This window comes from Trachurus trachurus (assembly GCF_905171665.1).
Source record: "Trachurus trachurus genome assembly, chromosome: 1".
Lineage (NCBI taxonomy): Eukaryota > Metazoa > Chordata > Actinopteri > Carangiformes > Carangidae > Trachurus > Trachurus trachurus.
Window position 1 is genome coordinate 22,691,445 of NC_139891.1, and position 27,694 is coordinate 22,719,138.

At 40.9% G+C, this 27,694-nt stretch overlaps 1 protein-coding gene across 1 annotated transcript; it reads left to right on the plus strand.

The window, feature by feature from the left end:
- Window positions 1-10,461: 10,461 nt before the first annotated feature.
- On the plus strand, window positions 10,462-11,547 carry foxe1 (forkhead box E1; the record flags this gene model as incomplete). Its single annotated transcript, XM_083984327.1, has 1 exon — window positions 10,462-11,547. One exon carries the CDS (start codon window positions 10,462-10,464, stop codon window positions 11,545-11,547), a length of 1,086 nt encoding a protein of 361 aa, XP_083840453.1.
- Between the last annotated feature and the right edge of the window lie 16,147 nt (window positions 11,548-27,694).

Genomic DNA, 27,694 nt, shown 5'->3' on the forward strand with positions numbered 1-27,694 from the left:
CAGACTTTTGATCTCTTGTTGTCCGATGTAGACGCACTATAAGCATCACCTTTTTAACCGCCTGCCTCCACGTTATTCTAGATACAAAATAAACAATAAACAGTTATAAGCACATAGCAGTGGGCTCATAAATTAATGAACAAGAGACCCGAGAGCTAAACAAAGAACAGGAAAGTATCTGCTTTGGGGCACCTGCACAGAGAGACATCCAGGTGAGTAAGTTTCTGATGAAGGAGATTATCATATTGTTCAACAGTATTTCCTATTCCCCCTCTCTCTCTCTCTCTCTCTGACTCACTCACCCATAATGTTTCCTCAACAGCTGACCCACCTTTAACCTGTCTTTACAACTGAGCTTTGTCTCTCATTGCTAAACACAAGCCCAGGGCAGCTCAGAACAAAACCACAGAGACCACTTTTCATCCAAACCACCGAGCGCCAGCAGAATAAATTATACCACAAACAGCATCAAACTAAAACAGTTTTTTTTTTTAAACACAATACTGCTCTGGGGTGTCTGTGTGTGTTAAAAAAAAAAAAAAGTATTAAATTTACAACAGGAGGAGGGGGGCAACACCGAAATAACAATCTTTTTTCTGGTCTAATAGCAGCAATTATACTAGTAGCAGATCTTTAGATGATTCTGTCCACAAAGGCAAAGATATGTTGTGTTTGAGTGCCTGATTGCTTGCACACAAGATGTGGCTTGTATTGGCTTTTTGCCTTAAGTACAGATAATCCACATGTGTCAGTGATTGAGGAGGTACAAATCCCACAGTAACAGACACACAGGTGGCACTGGAAAGAAACAGCATACCAGTCCAGATTTCTCTCTCTCTCTATGTGTCTCACTTGGCTTCTTCCCATGCAAGGCTGAGTCAGAAGGGCAGACTCACTCTGCACAGCCCTGATACAGGTGTGCGTGAGACTGACAGCACATAGCAACCTCTATCTTTTGATACACACACACAGACACACAAGTGGACTGCTCTGCACCACATCCTGTTTGAGTGGTCACACTCAGGTCTACCATTCAAGTCATGCGTGGAGATGTGGCTGGTGCTGCCATTGCTGTTGCATGTGTCCCGTCTCCGGTTCAAGTGTAAAGAGCTTCTTTTAGTCTGGCAGAAATATTGAAGAGGTAACGTGACATGAAAGTAAAAAGAAAATGTGTTTATATTAGCAGTCAAACACTCTAACTAATGAAGAAGTGTTACTCCGTGCCAATCTGAAGTCAAACAAAGTGGGTGAGTTCACTCAGCTCTTGGTTCCCGGCCTATTAAAAAATAATTAAACATCTGTTTGACTCTTGACGAGCTCTGGATTGTTACCTCTCTCATGTCTATACAGTAAATATTAAGCTTAGCTTAGTTTAGTTTAGCTTAGCACAAAGACCAGGAATAAGGGGGGACATCTGACTCTGTCCAAAGTTAACAAACTCCACTAATCCGTACAAAAACTGTACAGAAAGTGTAAATCCAACACTCGATGCCATTTTGGCCTGGATACGTGTCTTTCTCAAATCTCCAATGCTCCTGTTGGAGCTGCTTCCCCCTGTTTCTAGTTGTCAAAAAGACATCAGAGTGGTTATTGATCCTCTCACTGCAAGAGAGCAAACACTTTTCACCAAAATGTCAAACTATTTCTGGCAGAAAATAGGAAGTAAAAGGAAGAAAAAACATTACATCACATAACATGGTGTCGCCACACCCCTTCAGTTGAAGGGTCACAAGGTTGGGATCTTGTGCACTATACCTATACTGTTTTTATTTTTTTCACCATGTTATTCACTGATTAAGATTAATTCTTATGAAAATCAATCATCTCCTCATAAAAAACATCAACATGTTTAACATCATATGGTGACTTATATGCATTTTTAGAGCCAAGGCCCTTTCCACAAGTGCTTCATCTGCCAAGCTTAAAAAGACATGTCAGAGGTTTGACAGCTGAGAAAACACAACACGGTGCTCAGGGATATCGGTGGAAGCTGGATGAATACCTGTATCTTCCTGCTTAGGAATCAGAGGATTTAGGTGGCGGTGAAAGCTTGTCAGCAATGGCACACAAAAGCCTTTTTGTGCACCACTGAACAATTGCAATACCTACGACTGAGCAGCAATTATAATCAAGTTCAAAAAATGAATTGCCCATTATGGCTGTTATAATAGGGCTACGGTTATGGCAAGGTGCCTACAGTAGCTAACACAGACAAGAAAGAGATCAGAGACTCTAGTTCAAGTAAAACACTACACGTACTGGGAAAATGATCCTATTAAGTAAGGGAGCTATAGGCTAATAGCTACTGTACATGTCCAGTTCTTTGAGTGTGAAATGTTTCGTGTTGGGTTTTCTTATTTTTTTAAGTGTTTGCATTAAAGGAATAGTTCAACATTTTGGGAAATACTGTTAAATACACTTTGTTTCTAAGAGAGACGAGGAGATTGATAAAACATGAAGCTGCAGCCAGGACCACAAAAACTGTGAACAGGGGAAAACAGCATGACTATCTCCGACAAAAGCAACAAAATCCACCAACCAGAACCTCTTAAGCTCACTAAGACATTTGTGTCATTATTTTATCAAACATTTGGCTTCACCACTGTGGGTTATGTGTCAGATTATCCTTTACTATTCCTTGGAATTAAGCAAACAAGACAAAACATGTTGATTTATGAGCTTTAGAGGTGTAATCAGTCACACTGTGTTACCTTTTAGCCTAGCTTGACTAGCTGTTTCCTGCTTTCCTTGTTTCAAGCCTTTGTTGTAAGCTTAACTAACCGGGCTACTGGCAGTAGTCTCATATTTACATAACAGACTAGAAAGAGGTATCAATGTACGGATCTACATCTTGCATGAAAAGTGGATTTAGTGTATTTCTTTAAAAAAAAAAAAAAAAGTTGAATTTTTTTTTAAATGACATCACTTTGTAGACTAAATTGCCTGCCACCACACACCCACACACAGAATGAGCTGTACCACACAACTTAAGAGAGGGAGAGAGAAAAAAAAGACAGCAAAAGCTTCACTTCATGGGAAACACTTTGCCAAAGCCACAGGAGCTCTGTGTGGTAACAACACATCTCCTCTGACTCTACCCCCCCACCTCTCCACCCTCCTCCCTGCCAGACAGCAGACACACAGAGAGAGAAATGAATCCGTGTTAATGAAGTAGAACAAAATAAAGAGGATGGTGCTCGACTGCCACTGGATAACCATCCTAACATGCGATCCTGTTGTGCAACTCGGGTTCTTTTCAGGTGCAGGCACGGGTAAAAATGCTCATGTGCGGCTGCCTGGGCCCTTGTGCAGGCTGAGACATCTACGGGGTGTTGAAACATAGATCCTAACAGAGCCCAACTGACATGGAGGCACTGACATTTGCAACCAGGCATGACAATAATTGTAAGCTCTGATACAGATGCAGTCTTTATCAGGTAAAGGGTGAGTCAGGCTCCGCGTGAGTCATGCGAAGAAGAAAACCTGATCCACAACTGCCTATGAATAGTGACAGATGCAGCGTTAGCTTTACTATCTGCAGATAAAATCATAGGCCATTTTCTAACTTTATGAATAAAGTGGTGGTTTAATAGTTTTACCTTGGTCAACACATCGTTTTGCAGTTGTTGAGTTTCAATGTAGTTTGAGAGATTGACAGGAGTGTCATTGGCTGCCTCGTGGAGCTGTTCTGGCTTTATTAAATTATTCATTACTTCATTCAAACCTCTGTGGGTTGTTTACACCCATGTGGTCGCATTGCAATCATACAATTCATTCACTCGATCGTCGCTGTGAATTAATGTGCTAATGTGCCAATGATTTAGAAGAGAAGCCTGGGAGGCATGAACTTTGAAGCCTAAAGGTTTATAATTAGACTACACTTCCATACAATTTGTCGTCTCACCACAGCAGAAGGAACAAGGACTTATAACTGCTTCATATAAGGTGGGGTAAAAAAAAAAATACAGTTGCTCAAATGAGGATATTGGCACACACTTTCACCGTCATTCCTGGGAGGCCTTCATAGTGCTGCACTTGATAAGTTGTGAGAAGAATAAAAAAGAAGCTGCTAAAACCCTTCTTACTTTTTTATCACACCATCTCAGACAAACTGTGATACCTGGAATTATCGGTAACACTTTATAATAATAAGTACACACTAATAAGCATTAGTTAAGCATTAATAAACACTGAATTCTTCTTATAAACGCATGAATACTCATTAGTATGTATTTTATAAATACAGTTAGTGCTTATCAATGATAAGTAAAACATTTTTAACTGTGTTTATAAACTACATATTGATGAGTATTCATGTGTTATAAATGATGAATTCAGTATTTAATGCTTAACTAATACTTACTTAATAGTGTGTACTTATTATAAAGTGTTACCGAATTATCCTGTGTTGGCGTTGGGTGTGGTTGGGTCTCGATCACCTGAAAAATAATTAAAAGGGAGATTTCCCCATGACTGTTTGATATTATACAGGAAATGCATGTGTCCCTGTTTGCTCTTCCACTCCGTGTTGTGTCTCGTGTCAGGATTGTTTATTCAACACTGTATACACTTGTATTCCTCATTTCACTTCACTTCATAAATCTTTGAAGTTATAAAATGATTCAACGTGTCATCCCAACGCATGATACCTCGATAGTGAATTTAGCACCACACCTGTCTAATGAGCCATCTGACAGTGAACTGTTTAAACATCATCATCAAAAACAGATTAAATTAAATAAAAAAAAAAAAAAATACTACTGTATAAATAATAAAACTAAAAGTAGTGTGTGTGTTGTTGGCTGTCTGGAAATATAAAATATATAATATTACACAAATCCCCATGCCTTTTATTCCAAAAGTCAGTGTGGATATGAGAGACACACAATAACACACTCACACACAGTGTGATTTAACGGCAGGTTTCCTGGGCAGTGCAGTGCTTCAGTTATGTAAACTGCCCCGGGTTTGGAGCAAGTCAACCGTCAGGAGTTTGCATCCTCACCAAGCCCCTGCAGCTGCTAATGCAAACAAGAAGCCCTCACTATCTCGACAGTGGCCTGACTGGGTCAGGGCACACGCATGAGCACGCGCACACACGCACATGCACGCATACACTTGATTGATGTATTTTTTTTTTATGTTACATTTTAAGAAGTATTAAACACATTTAGGAATTCCATTCAATTTTATCTAATTTGTCAAGCGCCAGTTCATTTTACACATTATCTCCAGGCAGTATACAGGGTAAGGTCAAGACCTTACTTTGTTATAAAGAGAAAACCAACAACTCCCACAAAGAGCAGCACTACAGCAGAAAACAGTAAAAAAACAAACAAAAAAAAAACCCTCCAACAGATCTGACAGTTATGACAAAATAAATAGTCAGTCATGTTTTTGAGATGTTTTTTGTGTGGTGATGCACCACCATCATCACCTATAGGCTGTGACGCTCAAATTATTATTGATTGGTATGAAGAATCCCCAAGTGTTTGTGTTAATGGCTAATGCTAAATATGTTTATAAGTAAATGAATAAAAGAAAATGTTAAAATGTGCCTATTTTAATTCCTGTAAACCTTTGTGTTCCATGAAAAGTGCTATATAAATAGATTGTAATAACAATATTATCAAAATAAAAAGGTTGAAAATTTCCTTTTTGCAGTTGTTATTTCTTTTAATACACAAATGACACTAACCATATCTTTGCCATTCTTCGTCAATCGCAGTTACTGTTGAAAAGCCTCTTATCTTCAATCAGTATTAAAAGACACCTGCCACCTGTAAACCTGCAGCCACCAAATGGTTAAAGTCGAGTGTTCAAATTCAAATGTCTAATTTGTTTGTCTTTGTTTGGAAAGAGCCGTTTCTCTCTGGCACAGTATACGTGAGACACAAAGTGAAGGGCCCTTCATTTGCCTTGGCTGCAGCCCTGCTCTCCTGTGCAGCTGTCTCGGCCGTCATTTGCGTCTCCACGCTGCGCTGTGACGGAAAGGTGGAGGCCTCTCACAGCAGCATCTATGCATGGCTCCAGGGCCCTTGGCTGAGGAGGCCCTAACATACACTCGCTGATGCTAAACGCAAGTACCCTTCAACAGGAAGGTGTGGGGCTCCGTTTGCAGCCAAAGCTTCCCTATAATCCCACCTGTAAGACCTCAGGACTTGAAACGCTGAAGTGGACGAGTGCATGAGAGCATTAAGTGCAGAAATCTGTATTTTAACTGTAATTGAACTAAATTATCAAAAGAGAAAAGCTAGCTATATGAACGCACTATGCAGATTGTTTCAATGATGTAACATAAGGACACCTGGTGAAAATAATGTACATCCACTAATCCCTGCCTGTGGTAAATATCAGGCTCTGTAGCTGCTAAATGCTGCTTCATGCTCACGAGCTATTCATTAACTTTGTCTCTCTGCGGTTCGGTGCTGAGCAGGTTGTGTATGGTGGGTTTACATGTTTAAAATTGCCATAATAGCGCTGCCTGCTCCGCTGAAAACCAAAACAATGCGCTGGAAAATGTTAAAAAACTGAAATGAACTGGAGAGTTTGGTGACTATTCTGTTGTGGGTTCACTGCAAGAACTATTTCATGCATTATTAGTAAAATATAACAATTACAGCTGCTTTAAAGCTAAAACCAGAACAAGCAATGAAACATTAATTAGCTTTGTCACTCAGTGCTATATCAGTTTTGAAAGGAGTGAAAGTTTGTTTTCTTTCTCGACGTGAACTTTTGATGTTTCTCAATGCGATCCTTTTGGATCGAGCTGAGAATCATTTAAGTCTCCGAAAGTCATCATCACATTATTAAACTGTTGACAGTAGAGACTCCTTTCAGCAGCTTAAGCCATATTTTTAATCCACCAGCACAAACAGAGGTAAAAGGCTCATGAACAAATATTAGACAGTAAATGCTGTAGTGCCAAATCATGATGCATAAGCAAACTATGGCAACTATGTGCCTGAGCTCCAGTAACAACAGGTACCTGAGAAATAACTCACCACTAATTGTTCATAATCATAAAGCATACGAGGCCGTCTTAGGCAAAGGGTGAGGTCCACTTCAAACTGCATTACATGTCTGTCACATCTGTCAGAGATTGAAATGAAGTAACGACGCAGTCAAACACATTGTTACAGTCATGCAGAGACAGCATCTACTTAATGCGATATTCATTGTGTTCACACTGTAAACACAGCCCGAATTTACAATTTAAAAGCCATGGGTCAAAGAGAGGATCAAATAAATAATCCAGAAACAACCTCTTGATGTGCTGAATGGCCAAAAACTTTCTATCATTCATTTATTGCAGTTTTTTTTATTTTACTTCATGGGACTCTGTTGTGTGTGCAATGTAGTTACACTGACCTCTCTGAATCATTAGTGTTATTGTTTTTCTGTCAGTGCACTTTTCTCTTGCTGCTAAATAAATGCGGAATTTATCTGAAATAGACTACCCAAGACATTGCACTTGAAAAATAAAAATCAGGCCCCAGCCCCAACACATAAACATCTGCAAATGTCTTGGTGTGGATTTTTAACAGCATTTACATAAGGGCTGCATATAATCTCTTAATAATCTAGTACTGTCTGGAAAAAATGTTCTGTCTATATAATGCCATAAAAGGTGACAGTAAAGTACTTGTTTTGTTTGGCCAACAGTCCATATCTAAACTGTTACCATACCAGTTTTGAAATGAATTAATCGTTTGCAGTTTCATTAAATTACTGTATCAGAGGTTACTAAAACTGGTATGCAATTTGCTCTCTGCCTTTGTACAAATCAATGAATCAGCTAATTGCATGAGCAAAAATCTATGCGTATTTACATTTAACTCTAAATGCTCACAAGGAGTAATAAGACTGCTGTGATCCAGTGTCTCATGAATTTGCCTCTCCCCGTCTCCTCTCACTGACGGGGGTGTGGGGTAGCTTTGCATGCCCTCTACCCACAGATCTAACTGCAGTCTTAGTGTTTGTCCCTGTGTGCGCCATGAGGAGAAATGCATGCTGGGTTTAACTGAAGGCACATACAGTACACCATCATACAAAAACATCTTAACATAAACGTGAACCAAATTAAACTAAACGTGAAAACTTTCAGTTAAACAGTTACTATTGCGCCATACTCCAGCAATTTTCAGATGAATGCCTCCTTCTTTTATCGTAATAGAGCTTGTCTGACAATAGAATGTAGAAAAAAAAACTTCTTCAGGCCACTTTTTTTATCTGCATTCGATTACAGTGATGTAATTTACATGCACGCCGCTCTCTCTACATTGAAACCCCTTGATGCACTTTATCATTCTGTTCTTCGTTTTATTACTGGAGATGTGTTCCAAACCCTTCACTGTGTTCTTTATAACAAGGTTGGATGGCCATCCTTAAGTGTAAACAACATTGCATGTTTTTTATTTACACCTTGGTTTTACACACTCCTAGTATCAGGACAGAATTAGGGAAGACTGCCTTTCAGTTCTATGCCCCTCAAAAGTGGAATAACCTACAAAGCTGTCTGAAACTGGATCATCATTTTGATTGTATTTGTATATTGTATAATTGTGTTGTTTTTGTAATCAGGGCATCATTGAAAAAGAGAGCTTGTTCTCAATTGACCTTCCCTGAATAAATAAAGCTTATTTAATAATAAATGAATAAATATATCTGTGGTTTTAGAGATTAAACCTAGAATACACCTGGATCATTTCACAGATTGTGTAAAAGTTAAATCCTACATCACAATTTTCCACTCTCTTCATTTGTAATCTAGCTTCCTCTATTATTAGCAAAGTACACTTTCCTTATGTGGACTTTGTGAAGCTAAAAAAAAACAAAAAAAACTCCTCATCTCATCACATACCCCACCCGATCATACAACAGGGCAACTCCAGGTCTTACCCAGGAGTGCCACATCCCCAGCGCAGCCCTCCCCACAGGTCTAAACCTTTCATCGCGCTGTTTGTCTGTGCAAACCCACGCTCTCTCACTCTGCTCGTGCTCTGACACATGCCCGCAGTGTTAACCCAGCCTGGTGTTGAGCGGTGGGAGTGTGCTGCTGTGTTCTCCTCTCTGTTTGTTTAGGAGATTAAGGTGGTGAACCCCAGCCCTGTGGAGTCCCCAGACTTCATACCAACCAGAGCTGCACAGAAGCGTCAGCATTGTCTCAGTCACTGGTGCCGGTGAAATTTAATAGCGTTTAAAATCCACTGCAAAGGTTTCACAGATTACACCATCTGAGAATGGACCAAGTGATTTAGAAATCAGACCTGTGTGCAGCAGTTTCTGCACAGCAAAGATAGACAGGTAAACAGAAAGAAAAACTTGAATGAGACTGACATGTCCAAAACATGTCCTGCAAGAGTTACCGGCAATTCTTTTAAGACAGTCATAATTGCGTCCAATTTGTAAGAGCAATTTTCATGCGAAGAGTTGGTTATTCCTGTCTCTCGGGTTACGTCCAAGTTTTGTAATGATGACCTATATTTTGCATGCTGAAATCACAGGAGGGCCTTTGTCTGGAAAATATTTACATCTCTTAACACAGCTGGCTTGTCCAACCACTGGCACAAAACAAACAAGGAAGCAAGGTAGGAAAACAACTCGTAGGTTAAGTTACCACTAAAGAGGTCTTTTAGTGTTAAACGTCAAAACAACATGGACCATTTTGGACTTTTTAAAATAAACTGAGGTTGGCTCTAAAGAATAATTTGAATATGAAGAGGAAAGTATGTTTGTTTTAACAGTTCTGGTCTATGAAACTACAAACAATAAATACATCTGATAGTTGTAAGCACATACATAAGAAGTAACCCAACGTGAACATTGATAAATTGTGTATTTGTCTAAAAACTATTCACTGGAAAAGTAGACTGGACAGCAGATTTCCAGTGGTGTTTAAATGTCTGATTTTCACATATTTGTTACAACTAAATTGAAAATACCAAATATGTCAAAAAAAATTCTAAATAGAAATTTCCACCACAAAGTATGCAGACACACATGAACAATAGGACCTTACAACACTGAGGTATGTTGAGACTGAGCATGTGATGCTTGGGGGGGTGTGGCCCCTCAGGTGCTCTCTGAAGGTAATGCTCTTCAGGTAACACAGAGTGAGTCATTCTGACACACACCTTAAACACCACGCATGGCACTCTTACCTCCTTGACTTAACCTGCCAACAAACTGTGGGAATAAGCTGAATAAGCAGTTTGTTCAATGCAACAGGATTTCTTGCTAAAGCCTTTTTACTTCCACTGCTTTTGTTGAACTGTTGGATCTGGACTCAAAGACAGTGAGCTGTGAAGAACACATGTGATTTCCCTGAGAGGACTGTGTTTTTTCACCGTCCAGGAGCAAATTTGTTTCCTCAGGCAGACTGTGGAAGTACCCGGACTGCAGAACATTTGCAGTAAGTTCAGTTTTTCATCTGTTTTCTGGGACATTTCTGAACTGTCCATGACAATGCCAGTGGTCAAAGTGGAGAAAGACTCTCCAGCAGACACTTTGTCCGACTCCAACCCTGCACCACAAACAGAGGAGCAGCCCAGAGGTCGGCGGAGGAAGAGACCTTTGCAGCGGGGGAAACCTCCTTACAGCTACATTGCTCTCATTTCTATGGCTATAGCAAACTCCCCTGACCGCAAGCTGACATTGGGAGGCATCTACAAATTCATCACAGAGCGTTTCCCCTTCTACAGAGACAATTCAAAGAAATGGCAGAACTCCATCCGCCATAACTTGACGCTCAATGATTGTTTTATCAAGATCCCTCGAGAACCGGGGCGGCCAGGAAAAGGCAACTACTGGGCTTTGGACCCAAATGCAGAGGACATGTTCGAGAGCGGCAGCTTCCTGAGGAGGAGGAAGAGGTTCAAGCGCTGTGACTTGAGCACCTATGCCGCATACGTGCATGAGACGCCAGTTTTTTCTCCTGTCCAGATTGCCAGATCTGCTACGTATACCAACTCAGTCTACCCCAACATGACAGTCAGTCCAACCTACGGGCAGCAGCTGCCATCCGCCTACTATCCTTCCTCATCACCTCCCGGGTTTGGACCAGGTCAGACCCGCATGTTCAGCATCAATAACCTCATGGGACACCCAACTCCAGCCAGCATGCTAGGGGCACAGGGGCCAGAGGTGATGCAGCAGCCCAGCAGGAACTTCAGCCCTGAAGGATCCAGTCCCTGCAGAATGGGAGCGCCAGCCTTCCCAAGTCAACCATGCGGAGGAGCTGTGCCATCCCGCTCGTCCACGCATCCCGGGTTCACCTACTCCGGGCCAAATGGCCACCCACACCACCATGCACACCAGGGTTCATATGGACAGGCCCACACCCAGGGGTATGCAGGGACAGGACGCATCCATGCCTCAGGTCACGGACCTGCGGAGTCTGTGGACCATTACGGCAGGATCTCCCCAGTGCAGTTGGGTTCTTTCTCCCAGTACAACAGTGCTGCAGGTCCTATTGGCAACACTGGGGGCTATCTGAGACACCCCACATACCCGGGGAATATGGACAGGTTTGTGTCTGCCATCTGAGCTACCAAGAAGCGTAGATCTGAGCATCTCACTACCTTCAAACAGAAAATCAGAGACTTGAGGCGGCACCAAGTGAGCCAGACATTTCTGCACACATACATGATTGTTTCTCTTTGTGACATTAAGGATGAAACCCAAACAGTTTAGAGACTAGAATCACCTCTCTTGACACAACTGTGATTTATAACATGAACTCCACAACACATTTTCAGTACTAATGGTAATTTACCCTTAGATCCTACTTAAAATGTGGGTTTAAATGTCCAGGCCTCTTCACAGCATGTGAGAATATAAAATTGTGCTAATTTCATGTGGTTGCAAGCTTTTTGTTATGACTTGAATGTGCAAGTTTCCTATTTTACATTATTGGTAAGTTGAAATGTGTCTTTGAAATGTTACAATAAATTATTGTGTTTTATGGTCATAGGCTTTGCATTAAGTGGCTTGTATGAAGAACGTCAGCTTTAGTACATTTGCATGTATTTTGTTGCCAAATGAAAATGCATATTAGGTCGTCTTTTTGAAAAATAAACAATTATAGAGACCTTTTATTCTTCAGGAATAAATGTTTTTTGATTATTGTATTTAAGTAACTTTATAAGAACTTTTTTTGTCCCCTGTCACATATCAGACTTACATCAAATATACGCAATTGTTCAGATAATACAATAAAGCAAGAACCAACAGATCCAGACATAATGTCACCATGAAAAAAAGTCTTTTGTGTTTGCTCTGCTTCCAACACTGTTTCAGCTCAGCTGGTTTGAAGTGGTGTCTGGAGCCACAGTATTAGCAGTCACCATGACCGGCCTCAGTTATCATGTCCAGACATCTACACAGCTCTTAACCACACACAGTCTATCCATCACATGGATCCACTAATCAAGAAAATGAATTGACTTGTAACTCAATATTTCAACCTATAAAAGTGACTGATGCGTAAGAACCTCCTCCACAAGAAGTCTGAAAATCAGACAAGAAGAGACTCGTGTCGAAATACTTCACTATCTTGAAGGCACTTGATTCAGAAAAGAAGCTTTGTTGACAGATGTGACTTGATGTTCTTTTTTGACACAATATCCTCCTCTGAAAGGGCCCTAGTTCTTCTTGAGCACCGCTGAATCTTAATATCTATGTGGATTAAATGAGAATAACACTAATGAGTGTCAAAAGATGGAGGATAATTTAATTATCACAAGACCTACATTCAAGATAACAGTGACATGGGCAATTTGATAGTTTCATTTCTGGTCTACTGGCAGGCTCTAATTGAAAGAATACAGTAATGTGCACACTTTTCACATACTGGGCATAATTATTATAAAATAAGATGAGAAATATGGAGTAAGAAGCACAGGTGTAGCCTGCAGTGCCATACATGATCTGTGTTAACAGCACACAGCAACAGATTACCACATATAGTAAAACTAAGCTAAAACTTGAGAAGAAAAATAGTTCTGCATCCATCCAAAAGGTATCTACATTAATTTGCAATGTACGATTCTCATGGCCTTTGCTACCACAAGGAAAATATAAAAATAAAATATGATTATAATTTGTTGTCATTTGAGGAAAACAGGTGGACACAGTGCATTTTCTACCAAAATATTATTTTGTCATGACAGGATAAAAATTTGAAGGCTGCTTAGTTCAAGTATCATTAACACTTCAACCAATATTTCTTTTATAAATACAAACAAGTACTAGATCAAGATATGGAATTTAAACACTGGAAAATAGACTTATTGCCTGATGATCAAAGTGTGACTGTAGTGTGCTTTGCAAAGATGCGTTTCACTTGCAAGTTTAATAACTACATCTGTTGCACCATGATAAATGGCATGTGTTCAAATCTAAATGCGTTGTTTTTAATATCAATATTAATCTAATACACCTTGTTTGGCTTTCAAATGCCAAAAGGAACAAAGGCAATTTTTAGGATTTAAAAGAAATATTTTAATCATACTAAACATATAAACACTTGAAGCCAGGACAAGCTAAAATATAACACAGACATAAATACAATAGAAAGTGAATGAGGGTGATAATAAACACATCAGCCAATGTATTCAACAAGCAGTTGGAGTTGTTCGCATTTTTTAACAACCTCTGGCAGAGACATCAGGGTCTGTGTGGGGAAAACAAAAACATTCATTAGCTCAAACATCCATACCATACATTTTACACATTTGACAGGGTATAACATAGAAAAAATATTAAATAGTCTCTCTCACCTCTCTGACTTTATTGATCATTTTGTTTAACATCTGCAGCTCATTCTCACTTTTCAGCTGGTTGCTCTGATGGATCATTTGCTGTGAGAGACATAACGGCATCATGAACACACGTTATAGTTATTCAAGCAACCCAGTGTTCTCCGAAGACGTTATAGACAGGTGCTGCTATTGATGTTGTCAAGAATATAAATTATACTATAAATAGTCAGCACTTACATGTCTCTTTGCTCTTTCAAGGAGTTTCACTCTGGCTTGCTCCACCTCCTGAAGACTCAACTTCAGTCTCTCCACCTAAGAACCACAGAGAAGTGTGTTGGTAGAAAAGAGCGTTAACCCTGCAGCGTTCACTCGGGGACAGGCAGAAAGGTCAGAAGCTGAATAATGATTTAATGCACCCATGTTGTAGTTGCCTCTTGAAGTGACAAAACCATTCGTACCTCTTTCAGTAATTGGATCTTTTCTTCCATGAAATGCGCCGGGCTAGCTGACAGGCCACCGGCTTTTTTCAACTCCTCACGCAAGCAGCGGCCCTCTATCTTCGACTGCTGGAGAGAGCGGCGAAGCTCAACCACCTCCTTCCGCAATTCCTGTGAAAATTGACACACATTTAGTCAACTGCTTCTGCCATTTCTACACTTTGTGACCAAATGGAGTATTTCTAGGCAGCTCTGAAATATATGCACAGATGCTGTCCCTTACATTACTCTCAGCTTTGTGTTTATTTAGAATTTCCTGTGCGTCCTGGATTTCAGCCGACAAATTTGCCACAGTTTTGTCGTCCTGTGTAAAAAGAAAAGAGATTTTTATTTTTCAGTGCTTTTCTCAGCTTCACTAATAACAGTCCTTTCCATCAGTCAGTCTTGCTGCTCTTTAGATATATTAAGCTTTGTGAAGCACATTAACTTGCCAAAAAGTGGTGCATTTCTTACCTGAGATTTCTGCTGCAACGCCTGATTGCCCCTCTCAGCCAGGCTGCTGAGGCGGCTCAGTTGATGCTTCAGCTCAAACACTTCAGCCTCCTGTTTGCTCTTTGCAGCCTGCTGCTCCTCCTGCAGGCCGTAACTGGAACAGAGCAGGACATGTTGGGTTTTACATTGTGTTTGTAGAATCTATGTTCTTTTATAAACATGAAAGTTAATTGTCAAATATAAAATAAAACTTGGCTAATCCAATCACTGATTGCTCCAAAATCCAAAGCTCTCTTTCACATTTGGTTTTTCTAACTGTTGAGATCTTAGTCAGCTGGTGAAGACAACAACATCAAAGTCAATACAAATCAGTTAGTTGGATTAAACAGTCCATTAAATGCTATCTGAACTTCAGAAAACATTTCACATTTGTCAGGTGTTTGATAAGACAACAATTAATCTCAAAAAATTAATTAGTAGAATAATTGATGACAAAAAACAATGGTTAGTTGCAGTCTTTCCCTAACTGTTCTCATGTCAAAGAGATAAGTCAAATTAAAAGAAATGGATGTTAGTTTTCTGTTAATTAACTAAACATTCAGTCATCAAGCCAAAAAGAAAGTCAAATATTTGAAGTTTCCAGTCTCAAGTGTGTGGTGTTTTTTCCTTACCATTTTTAAAGACATGATTGCAGCCAGTGACTGGACTGCATATTAATTTATCTCAAATATCATCAACTAATAAAAACAGGGTATATTCAGGAATATTTAAGTTAATTTTAATACCTATTTAAGACTTTTTCAAGACCTTCTCAATATTTTTCAGTACCTCACCGCCACTTCAAGCTGCAACCATTTACATCAGTGACACTTTTAACTTAACAGTTCTAGTTTGTGATAAAGACTAGAGACCACTATGATACAACAGTATTCAAAATAGGCTGGGATAATAAATAAAAGGCAAAGTTTATAATAAAAAAAACAAAAAACATTGCTCCACTCTCAAAAAAACAACACAACAATCTTCTTTTCTTTTTTATGTACCGGTTCATCTTTGTTTTTTAATAAAATGAATAAATTCACACACTTTCACAATGTTTTTTAGGACTCAAACTCTTGGACAGCTAATTCAGAAAAAATACCTTCAAAATTTAAGACTTCATAAAGTCGTGAAAAGACTTTTTAATACTTTTTAAGGGTCTTAATTTTCCCAAAATTGATTTATCACCTTTTAATACTTTTCAAGACCCCGCGGATACCCTGAAAAAGATTGTGAAGGTGATTCGTTAAAGGTGTACAGAAATGGCCGTTTGTCCTGTTTGTCGCGCCGAGTTGTCACGAGCTGCAACACGAGTTTACCCGAGTAAGGAAAACGAATTTGATTGGTCGTTATCGAGCGGGCGGGATATTCAAAGCTTGGGGCGAGCCCGAGCTCCGTGTGTGTGTGCGTGTCTCAGACGTTTGATTGACGGATGACGGATCCAATATCAGTGGCTGGTGAATCGTGTACAGGCTGACGTATAATCCGTGCGCCTGCATTATCCAATGCGAAAAAAAAAATACACACTTTCATCCCGGATTTACTCAAAAATAGAATTTTGCACAAAGTTTGGCCTACAACGTCTGAAAGATGAGTTATCACATTAATTTTATGATCCAGAGTGGGCTCAAATTCAATTTTCTTTTCTGTACACCTTTAAATGAATTGCATAAATACTAAGATATCTAACATAATCTGATTTCCATGTTAAAATATTACATATTTTACAACACTTACATGGTGTTGTGCAGCTCCTCCAGATGAGCGTCTTTGCGCTCTTGCACCAGCTTCAGGGTGCAGGCGAGTTCTGCGACGGTGCTGCCCAGGTCGACCAGCACCTCAGCCACACTGCTCCCACCATCCTCCTCGGTTTCAACCTCTACTGAGTTCAAACTCTTTTTAGGGGTGAAGGCTGTGATGCGGGTGAAGGCACTCGTCTCACTGAACAAAGTGTCACACTGTGGCTCAGGCGTGTCTGAAGAGACTGAAGAGACAGTGAACTACAACTTAGATTTTCCAATTGTCACGCCATCACTGGATGACATTTAAACCCTCTTTGAACTGGGTTTGATGCACTGTAATTACATTTTTCCACCATGCAGGCGAGCAATGTTCATTTTCACTCAGTTATAGCCCATTTAACCCAGATGTTAGGTGTGTTAAATTGCTCTGACACGTAAATTTCAAACAATTTCAGCAGGGGATATTACCAGACAAGAAGAAAATGACGGTATTATCCTTGGAGGAATGTGGTGATTGTAACACAGGATATTGTAAAAACAACTAAAATAATAGTGCACTGATGAAAACATAACCACCTGCTCCTGTTTAAGAGGGGAACATGTTGAGTTATTTACAGGAAATGGGCTTTTAACCTTCCCACACAGGATATCTAGTGTATCTCCCTTGCATGAAGCCGACACATATTTGACACAGTTGTGCACAAAAACACAGCCAAACCATTTTAAGCCACTCAACGGGAGCAGCTGTTATCAGTGCATTGGCTTAAACTTGTTTGCATCATATTGAAGTCTATTTTAAATATTGTCTCTCATCCTCAATAGAAACAGATGTTCACTAAAGCAGTGCACGTGTCTGGCTCCGAGTTAGAGGGAGATCATGAAGCATGGCTGGATGGCGCTCCTTGACCCGTCCAGGCTGACCACTAGTGTGGGTCTAACCACCAGTGTCAGTCTCCGTTCAAGAGAAGCTAAGTAACTGGTTGTTATCATCAGCAAATAAAATCTGGCACTAATACTTTTAATTGCGAAATACTGAAGGCAGTCTTGAGTAAAAAAAAGTCTCACAAAACATATGCGGACGAGCTACGATACCTGATCCGGGGGGCGTCTCAGTTTGTATGTCGTCGTCCTTCTCAGCAGTTAATGCAACCATGATGCTGTCCACAAATGAGCTGGAGGGATGCCGACGCTCCATGTTGTGGGCTGACTGAGAGTCTATATCCTTATCCGCTTTCTAGAGTGCAAGACAGAGGAAAACATGATTTTTTAGTAGTTTGTTTAAGTAGTTTGATAGAGAAAATACATGGACAAGCCTCTGGAAGATTCAAAAGCAGAGCACCTGTTTCATGATAATATAGAATTATTTCTGCCAGTTTCTGTTTATTTCACTGAATATTGTGATTTTTTTTGACCCCACCTGCACATTGGTGCATATGACAGTGGAACAAAAGTGGCAGCATCTGGCTGTTCTGCAGCTCCTGTATATGTTACCTGGTCACTGAGGGCGGCATGGAGCTCGTTGGTCAGCCCTCGCAGTGTGTGATGCAGCAGCGTGATATCAGTGACGGCCTGGGCCAGCTTCTCTCTCAGCTCCAGCTGCGTTGTACTGGCTCTGGACCTTGTGCTTTCCAGCTGCTCCTGCAAACTTTTGTTCTCCAGCCTGCATCACACATACACAGATGAGTTGTCACCGAGTATACAGACAAAATGTTAAATATTGTTAGATAAAACTTCAGTAACACTTGCCTTACTTAACTTACTAAAGTTAAAATAAAACAGAAATTATTGCACACAGATAGTCAGGAGACATGTCCACTCACAGGGAAATTTTAGTCTTAAATCTAATACAAGAAACTGCAAAGATACAGGTTTTCTCCTAAAAGCATGTGGTGCAGCTATAACAGGGGCATCCAACACAATATGTTAAATACACTGCCCGTCCAAAAAAAAAGTCACACACACAATATTTTTGTTAGATCGCTTTTTAGCTTTACGGCACATTTCACTGTGGCATTGTTTCAATAAGCTTTTGCAATGTCACACTCACAGCATTTATTTCCATCCATTGCATTAATTTTCAAAGATTCTCAGTGGGGTAAAGGTCCTGACTCTGTGGTCACATTGGGCCACATTTCTTCCTTGAAGATGATGGTTCCCCACTATCCTTCCAGTTTTTAATAATGCGTTCGACAGTTTTTAACCCAATTTCAGTAATCTCAGTAATCTCCTTAGATGTTTTATTTGCTTGAAGCCAATAATTTGACCCCTCTGAAACAGATTAACATCTTCTCCACGACCACAGGATGTGTCTTCCAACATGGTTGTTTAAGAAATGAGACTGCAGTTAGGGTTAAATAAGTTGTTGACAGCTGAAACATAATCATCCATGCAGTAATTATCCAATGGGAGGTGTAGCAGTGTATACTATAACATACTATTGGTGATGATTTAAACCAAAAAAAACAGTGGATGAAACAAAATGCTGGACAGCAGTGGTGTCAACCTGGCAGATCCTACCCACCAAATCTGATCAATATTTCTTACTAGCACATGTCTAAAGTAACAGTTACATTAATTTAAGAAATTACAGGTTTAGCTCTAAACTGAGTAAACAAATGTTTTCTCCAACTCACTGAATTTGGCCACGTTCTCCTTTGAGATCCTCACACTGGATGTTCCTCTCCCGCAGGCCCTGCAGGTTGGCCCTCAGCGAACGCTCACTTTCAGCCACCTGCTCTCTCGCCAACTCGTTCTCCATCTGTAAGAACTGACACACACACACACACACACACACACACACACACACACACACGAATAAGTAATTAAACCAGAAACCCACCATGAAACAGAAGTTGCATACTGTTATTATGATTATAACATTCGACTGTAAAATAAAATAATTGCCAATCAAGACAGCACTGGGGATTAAAACAATTTCTAATTGCTTGCAACAAAGCTACTATTCAACTGGAATAGATGCTCTTGGATTTAGGATTGTCTGTACAGAGCGCTTTTATGAATTATAGTCAAGCAAGTAAGTTACATAACTAAGGCAGGATCAAAGGATTTCACTATAAACATTTGACTTTGGCCACAATACTGGCACTTCTCTCAGACATCACGTACATGAAATGCAGTATTAAGAAAGAGTAAGAGAAAATTTCATATGTGGAAGATATTCATTGTAGGAGCTGTTACCTCATTCTCTTCTCGCACGCCACCGAGTTGTGTGCAAACATCCTGGAGCTGCTGGATCTGGATTTCCTGAGTCTGTGAGAGGGTCTGAAGCCGATTGAGCTGTTCCCCATTTTCAGACAGAGCCCGGCTCAACTGACACACACGCCGCTCTGACTGTCCGAGCGAGGTCTCCAACCTAGACACAACACAGACAGTGGATTTAGCTTGCACTATTTCCTGTAGCATTTGTTGATGTGTGGTAGAAAGGTTGCCTATTGGTCCCAACTCGCTGTCATAATTCATTAAGTCTAAACTTCCTTTTTTCATTACTGGATTTGAACAACTGTAGAGATTGTAGGTACAATAGCGCATACAAAATAATTAACTTAAGACCCAGATAAGTATTAAGATAAATATATTTCCATACAATAGTTTCCATTTTCCATACTTTTCCAGACCTGGAAATGTATAAAATCAAATTCCATACTTTTCCATACATGCGTAGGAACCCTGAAATCTGAAATTAGTCATTGTTTCACCGTTGCAACTTACTCATTTGCTCTGTCTGTGGCTTGCTGGATGTCCTTCCATGACTGCTGCAATCTGGAAACAAAAAAAACAAAACAATTCAACTAAGCTCCAGCATGCTGTATATTAGTGACTGTTGTGAATGTTTTACTGGCATCTGTAGCATTTTCCTTTTTTTTTATTTTTTTACAATACAGGTTGTTGTTGCAGGGATCATACTTAGTCGTCTCAGAGGTGAGGGCCTGCTCCAAGTAGGTGTAGGAGGCCAACGTGGAGGAGACTGTAGCAGACAACTCTGTTACTTGTCTCTCCAGCTGACCTCTCTCATCCTCTCGTTCCGTTAGCTTCTGGCGCAGCACCCCCATCTCTGAAATTTCATCCAAACACAGAGTTATTATTAATTCTATCGGCAGATGAATAAGAAAACTCCTTTGACTTTTTGCACAAACATGAGTGAACAGATTTACTTTAGTTTTTTTTTTACCTGAGGTCAGAATTGTCACCTGCAGATTTAAATCTCCAATCTGTTCTCTGGCTGTTTGGAGATTTACATTGGCTTCGTTTAACTCTTCTTCAATCTGTTGAGCACAGGTTCAGTTGAGTTTAAAAAGAAGAAAAGCCGTCATTGCAGCCATCATCATTATCAAAAAACAAGTCAAGCAGTGCAGGGCAAAAATGTCCGACCTGCTCGCGCTCTTCAACAGCTTGGTTTTTTGCAGAAATATGCTCATCTCTCTCTCTCAAAGCAGCTGCTGCCTTTTCATTCAGCTTCAGCAGCATCGGGGCAGTTTTCTGCAGAAGGCCTCTGACTGTGCAGAGCTGTGGAAAGATGACCACAAAATACAATCAGCACAATGAGCATCACGTTATTGAAAATCAAGTTGTGAAGTCTATGTGTATTTAACCCCACACAAGCGAGCAAAACAATATGAAGGTGCTGTTGTGTTGTTATCATGTTGTGGCAGAATGTCTCAGAAATAAAACTATAATTTAAACAAAGTGGTTTAAGTTGATGTTGTTGATAGTTTTTACAGATTCTACTTAATTCTCTGTTCCTGCTGGTGAACTAACACTATCAGGCATCAGGCTGAGGTCCTGTCAACATTAACAGTGTAGATGAAATCAGTGAGCGGAGACTTTCTGTTTCTGCCTTGTTTGTGCTCAAAGTGATAATTAAAGTTGATATCTTTATCTAACTGAAGCATCTGTCACTAATGGTCTATGCCTAACGCAGTGGGATAGCACGTGTATTAAAATAAATACTCTGTCCAGTTTCATAACCAGGATTTATGTTAATTCATCTGATTATGTGCAATTTAAACAGTTTACGCAGCGATGCTCGCTTGTCAATGTGAAGCCAATTTGAGTTGCCTTGATAAATTCTGAGAGGCACTTGCACAACATCAGCATTGCGAACTGAACTGACAAGAATCAAAATCAGATGGAAGTGAAATGCACTGCACTTACTTCTGTCATCAAACTGGACTGTTCCTCCATAGTCTGGGACAAAAGCTCAGAAGCAGAATCCAGTGTGTCAGTGTAAGCCTGGTTCAATGCAACCTGCGTTAGCAAAGGAAAAGAAAAAAAAAAGATATTGAAACACACTCTGAGAGATGTTACTGTATGCTAAATAAATTGCAACACTGATATTTGTTCTTGCCTGTTCTGGGTAGGCCTGGTTGAGAGCAGCCAGAAGCTCTTGCTGAGACCCCGCACTCTTCTCTAGTGCTGACATTTCTGAGGCACAGTGTGTCCTCAGCTGCTCCATCGCACTGAAGGCCTGGAAACAGATAATTAGACACACACTTTACGCAAAGAAGTTTTAATAACATAAGAGTTTGTATTAAAGTCAGCAAGTGCAGAAAAAAATACCACTCCTGCTGCACGTGAGAGGATTAAGATATTAATTTGATCTGATCTTTCCACACAACAAAAGCATGAAAAAGTGCAGCCCCAGTGTTTGTGCAGTGCCTGCTTCATCAATACCAAAGGTAACAACAAAATTATCGTATTAGTGTTGGAATCTGCAGAACAGACACTTGAAAACTGAACTACGTAAAAACATTTTTAAATGAAAATTAAGAGATTAGTCTGTGTGTTTACCGCCTCCTTGGCTGTGAAGGCCTCCTCCATCTGTGTCCTCATGTCGTCTCTTTGGTGCAGAGCGTCTTTGACCTTCTGCATCATTCGTGTTTGCGTCTCCTTTGTCCTCTCAAACAGAGACTTCATCTGACCATACTAAACAGCACAGGGGGGAATAAATTATCAGTGAAATTTGAGCACATAAACATGAACCATTAATAAAGTTTACACAGTTAATTAACCAATACTATAATTTATTTGCTAGGGATGCTTCTACAGTTGGTTTCATGTGAGAATAACACAAAAGACATTTTACATACATGAGAGACAAGGCTTTTATGGTCCTCTCTGACAATATCTTCCATTTCTTTCATGTTGCAGAGAGCAGCATCCGTGTCTCTACTCAAAGAAGTCTGTTGGGAAAAATACACACATCTCACTGATATTTAAAGAACAAAATCAGGTGCATGAACACACTTTTTTTTTTTTTTTTTTTTTTTTTTTACATACGAATAAAGTCATAGAAAACAATTTGTACAGGTCCTTTAAGACATGAAACCACATGTAAAATTCACCCACGTTTACAACTCAAAGGATTGTGTTTTAATATTGTTTGTGTCTCACCGTGGTGACCCTCATATCCTGCATACTCAGTATGAGGTTTTGTAGAGAATTTCTGTCCAGCTCCAGCTCACTAATCCTCCTCAGAGCCTCCATGTAAAGGTCTCGGTGCATTGTGGTCTTTATAAAATACGGAGCAAAAGCTTGTTAAAACGTATAATTGAAAATTACAGAAACCAGAGGTATCATTATAATGAAAGAATACAACTCTAAATCCTCCACATCGCCCATGGTCAACCTCTTGCCTGAATGTGTCCTTACCTGACTGAGTTCAGTGTGCTCTGTCTGCACTAATTTCTCTCTGAGCTCTGAAGGTGCAGGGCCTGCAGGAGGAGTTCGCTGAGTTCTGGCTGCAGACAGCTGCTGCACCAGGGCCTCGACCATGATCATGCTTGACTGTAACCTCTGCTCCAGCTCTTGTCTGGGGAGGCCCTCTAGGCTGCCTGGAGGCACGCTGAAATCAAACAAATAGAAGGAGTGAAGGGGCAGACAAAGAAACACACGAAAAGACGAACTGGCTATAACTCAAAGAAGTAAAAGATTCATAGCCAACACTTACTTCCACAGGAGGGGGTCGGTAAGAGTGCAGGAGTCAGCCACAGAGAAATCCCTCTTTCTCTCAAACTGGCCAGATGTATTGAGGCTGCGGTCTACCAGCATCACAGCACTGGTTCCCACACAAACGCTGTGGGTTTCTGCAGGGGTTGGGACTGTGACGGCAGCAGGGGCCGGAGCTGGAGCACAGACAGCGGCAGCAGGACCCATCTTTCCAGATGCCAATATGAGGAACTCTGCCATCTGACGGAGCTGCTGCTGAAGGGGACCATCAGGAATGAATGGGAAATCCAGAACTGGCTTTTCTCCCTCAGACTGGGGGCCGGTGCAGGGTTTCTGACCTACGCCATCGCCCGGTTCACCGACTGGTCCTGACTGGGGCCTGAAACCCAGCGCTGTAGAGTTGAACAGAGGACGGGGCATGGGGCTCTCTAAGTGCTCAGCCCACAGCCCAGCGGGGTCAGTGTCGGCAGGAGCCACGAAGCTCTTTTCACCCTCGAGAGCAGAGTCATCAGCTAAAAAATGGTCAAGAGGAGGATCGTTGCGAGCCTTCGATACCGCTAGAGAAGCTCTCCTAACAACGGGACTGAAGAGTCCAAACTGCAGCATCGATGCTACCGAGGGACACTGAGACAGCATTTTCAGAACATCAGGGAGTTGCTCCGCTTGTGGGTTATCCACAGAGTTACAAAGAGCAGGCCCGTTCCCTGTCGAGCCAAGGGCACTGTCTTTTGTCTCGCTGGACTCAGGCAGTCCACTGCTTAAATGCATTTCAGAGACGTGTTCCAGATGCTGCTGCACTTCCACAGGTGCTGGTGTCTGTGTTGAAGCCACAGGTCTGCTGAGGTCAGAGGACTCTGTTTTGTGAAGCACTGAAGACAACATACTGTCCTCAGGGATTAACGAGTGCTTTGACGTTTCTTGTACTTGACAGTTAATGGATTTATTGTCCGAAGCCTTTAACGACGTGTTGGAAGCTGGTGAGTGAGCATCTAAAACAACTTCACTTTCCACATGACAGCTGGGTTGTTCGTGGTCATCTCGGATTTCATCTTGTGAAACAAATGCAGGTACGTTGTCGTCATCCTGGGACTGGCAGATCACAGCCTGGTCATCAAGCAGAGGGAAAGTCTTCTCTGACAACTGAGTGTCACTCGATTCTTCAGCTCCTCCTCCGGCTCCAATTAAAGATCTAAATGCAACACCCTCTTGTGTGCATGTCTGGCTGTCAGCCGCCACCAGGCTCATCTGTTTTACCTCATCCACGGCATCTGTGCTGCAGGGCAATGGTTCCTGAGCAGCGGGAACGTTGGGACTTGGGATTGATGAATAATTTTCACCGTTACAGTATGGGTGATCTAAATGATCGTTACCGTTTTGAGCATCATCGTTATGAGCTGAAATGCTCCGATTTATGCTATAGCTGTGAGACAGACTGCTGGTTACAGCGTAGTCAGTGGCAAGAGGAATGGTCTCATTTATAAGTTTGGTGCCGTCTGAAATCTCTATCTCACCTCCAGTGCAGATGAATGATTTGAAGGTAACATCACTCAGTCCATTAGCAGGCTTTTCAAAACCACCAGGGATCTCAGAGAAGGTGGCGTTGACAGGAGTGCCATTTGCACCGCTATAGTATGGATGATCAGCATGTGCTGCTTCACACATCTGATCGCAGACAGAGAGATTAGTTGTATTTACACTGTTGTCCTCTACAGTTTCACCAAGCTGTGCCCGGGGGAGAGGGATGGTCTCGTCATGTTGTCTGGTGACATCTGCAACTTCCACCTCACCTCCATCACAGACAACAGATTTCCAGGTGACATCTTGTTCTCCACAGCTGTCATTCCCAAACTCTCCTGAATTTTCTGTGGCAGGTTTATCATCCAGGCTCCTAGAGGCCGGTGTAGCGTTGGAAATTTCACGCTGGCATGCAGCATCAGTGTCAACTGAGGAGGCATTCATCATCTCGGGACTGTAGTAGGGATGCTCCACGTGGTCATCATCACATGACTGCACCATCATACCGTCAGATATCACCGTATCTTCAGTTTCAGGGTTACATGTAGCCGCCTGATCACGAGGCAAAATAATGCTCTCTTCTGCACATACGACAGAGCCTGACAGCTCAACCTCACCACCAGGACAGACAAAGGATTTGAATGTTATATCTCCAAGTCCACAAGTGTTTTCAGCAGATGTCGTATCATTCATGGGGGCACTGGTGTGTATCACTCTGGTGGTTGGCGAACACTGTGAGTGTGGCTCTGGGTCACAGACAGGCACACCACCCTGTTCATTAGAAAGGCAAGAAGATAAGAATATGTCACAAAGGCATTTAAAACAGTGTGAGCATTTCTGTGAATTATTATAAACCCACCTTTGTCATTTTCACGACACCATCACTTGACTTGAGCCTGGATGAGGGAACTGACAGGTGCAGCATTTCATTCTCCAAACTCCGCAGAGGGGTCCGCTCTCCATATTTACCGGGAGGCTACATCAACAAAAGTTAAAATAAATGAATGTTATAAATGAATAATTCACAAATAATTTGAAGGTTATACATGACAGAATGAAAAAGTGTCTCACCAAGCCTTCCCCTGTGGAGCTTGACTTCCTGGAGGACATGACTCTGTAACTGGACAACTGCAAAAATATGATTTACTATTAAAATACGTGTTAAACGTTAAGAAAGTTTGTAGACTAAATGATGTCAATATTAACTACCTAGCTAAGATTACTGACGAAGACCACTAAGGCGTTACTGATATTACGTTGTGTATAAAGTGGAGGCACTTGCCGAGAAACAAGAAGCCGAAAAGGAAGATTTTTCATCACATTCAGCAGTGTTCATAAGTAACTAGATCTAACAAGGATGTTTACAGTAACATTAAATTATCACACAATGCCTAAATGTCTACTAACTTACAGCATGAGTTAGGATGGCAAACCTGCCTGGAAGACAACGTTAACTTACCGAACTCGTTAGCTAACGTCAACTCCGGTTAAGTTTCCACACACTTCATTGACGATAATTTCAAACCTAGTAAAATATAATTTTCCATGAATCACACCTTTAAACCATGTAAAAGCAAATTACCTTCCCAGTTGTGGCTGCCAATTTTAACCAAAGTTTAGAAACAAGTGACGGAGAAGAATAACAAATCTGGGCTGAACGGCCATCAACCGCGTTTCGTTCAAAACACAAATGTCAGCTCTGCGATTGGTCCATTTCTCTCCTTCGGTGGTTTGCGTGACGCACGTAGTTGACGTAGTGCGTAGGATGACCGGCGCCCCCTACGGTATGTTAGGGTTACGACCACAACTCACTGTAAAATCATCATTGTCTTATTCCTTCTTCATGATGGTTATGTATTTAACAATAACTCCTGTAATTCGTTCCTTTTGTACTTATAGTTTTAAAATATATATTTTTTATATTTTGTTTATACATATGGTTTATATACATGCAGGGCTCCAGACTGCCCCTAAATGGGAGCATTTTGCCCCTAAAATCTTAGACAGTGCAAGTACATTTTTCATCTACTTGTGCATGTGCAACAAGTAAATTTGCCTTAAAAAAAAAAAAAAAAAAAACATTGGTGAAACATGGAAGGGAAAATGAAAGCACAGGTGGCAGGACAAGGTGTGTGAGGATCATGAATGAATAGAAAATGTCAATCTTTGCTTTGCAAGTCCATTTACAGTGTGCACCCCTAAATGTTCTGCTTGCACTTCTAAAATTTTAAGTTAGGGGCCACTGTGCTCTTGGTAAAAAAAAAAAAAAAAAAAGTTAGTCTGGAGCCCTGACAAACATCTTGGAGAACTTGCAATAGTTATTCTGTTGATTTAGGTTGTCCCTGTGCTCTCTTTATCTTTGTACAATCTCAGACTCCATGATGTTGACTCCTTATTCATCTTGTCAAAATTCTTTTTTAATGACTCTGGCTGTATGTTTTGGAGCAATCACTAACTCTCAATTTCCTCAAACAATGGGACAGGAAGGCTACCTCAGCTGTAGATAAAAACCAAATTGAAGCCATGTGGTTTCATTGCTTTGAGTGTCCATTCAAGACTGTAAATCCATGCACCTAACAACCGCTTAAATATGAGTATTTCCCTTTGTCCTCTCGCCGCCACCTCTGTGACTCAAACACCCACTGCTGTGAGGCCAGAGCTGGAGAGTGACTTGTTATCTCGCTTGGTGTGCATACTTATAGAAGTAATAAATGACGAGAAACAAAAGAAAACTGTTCGA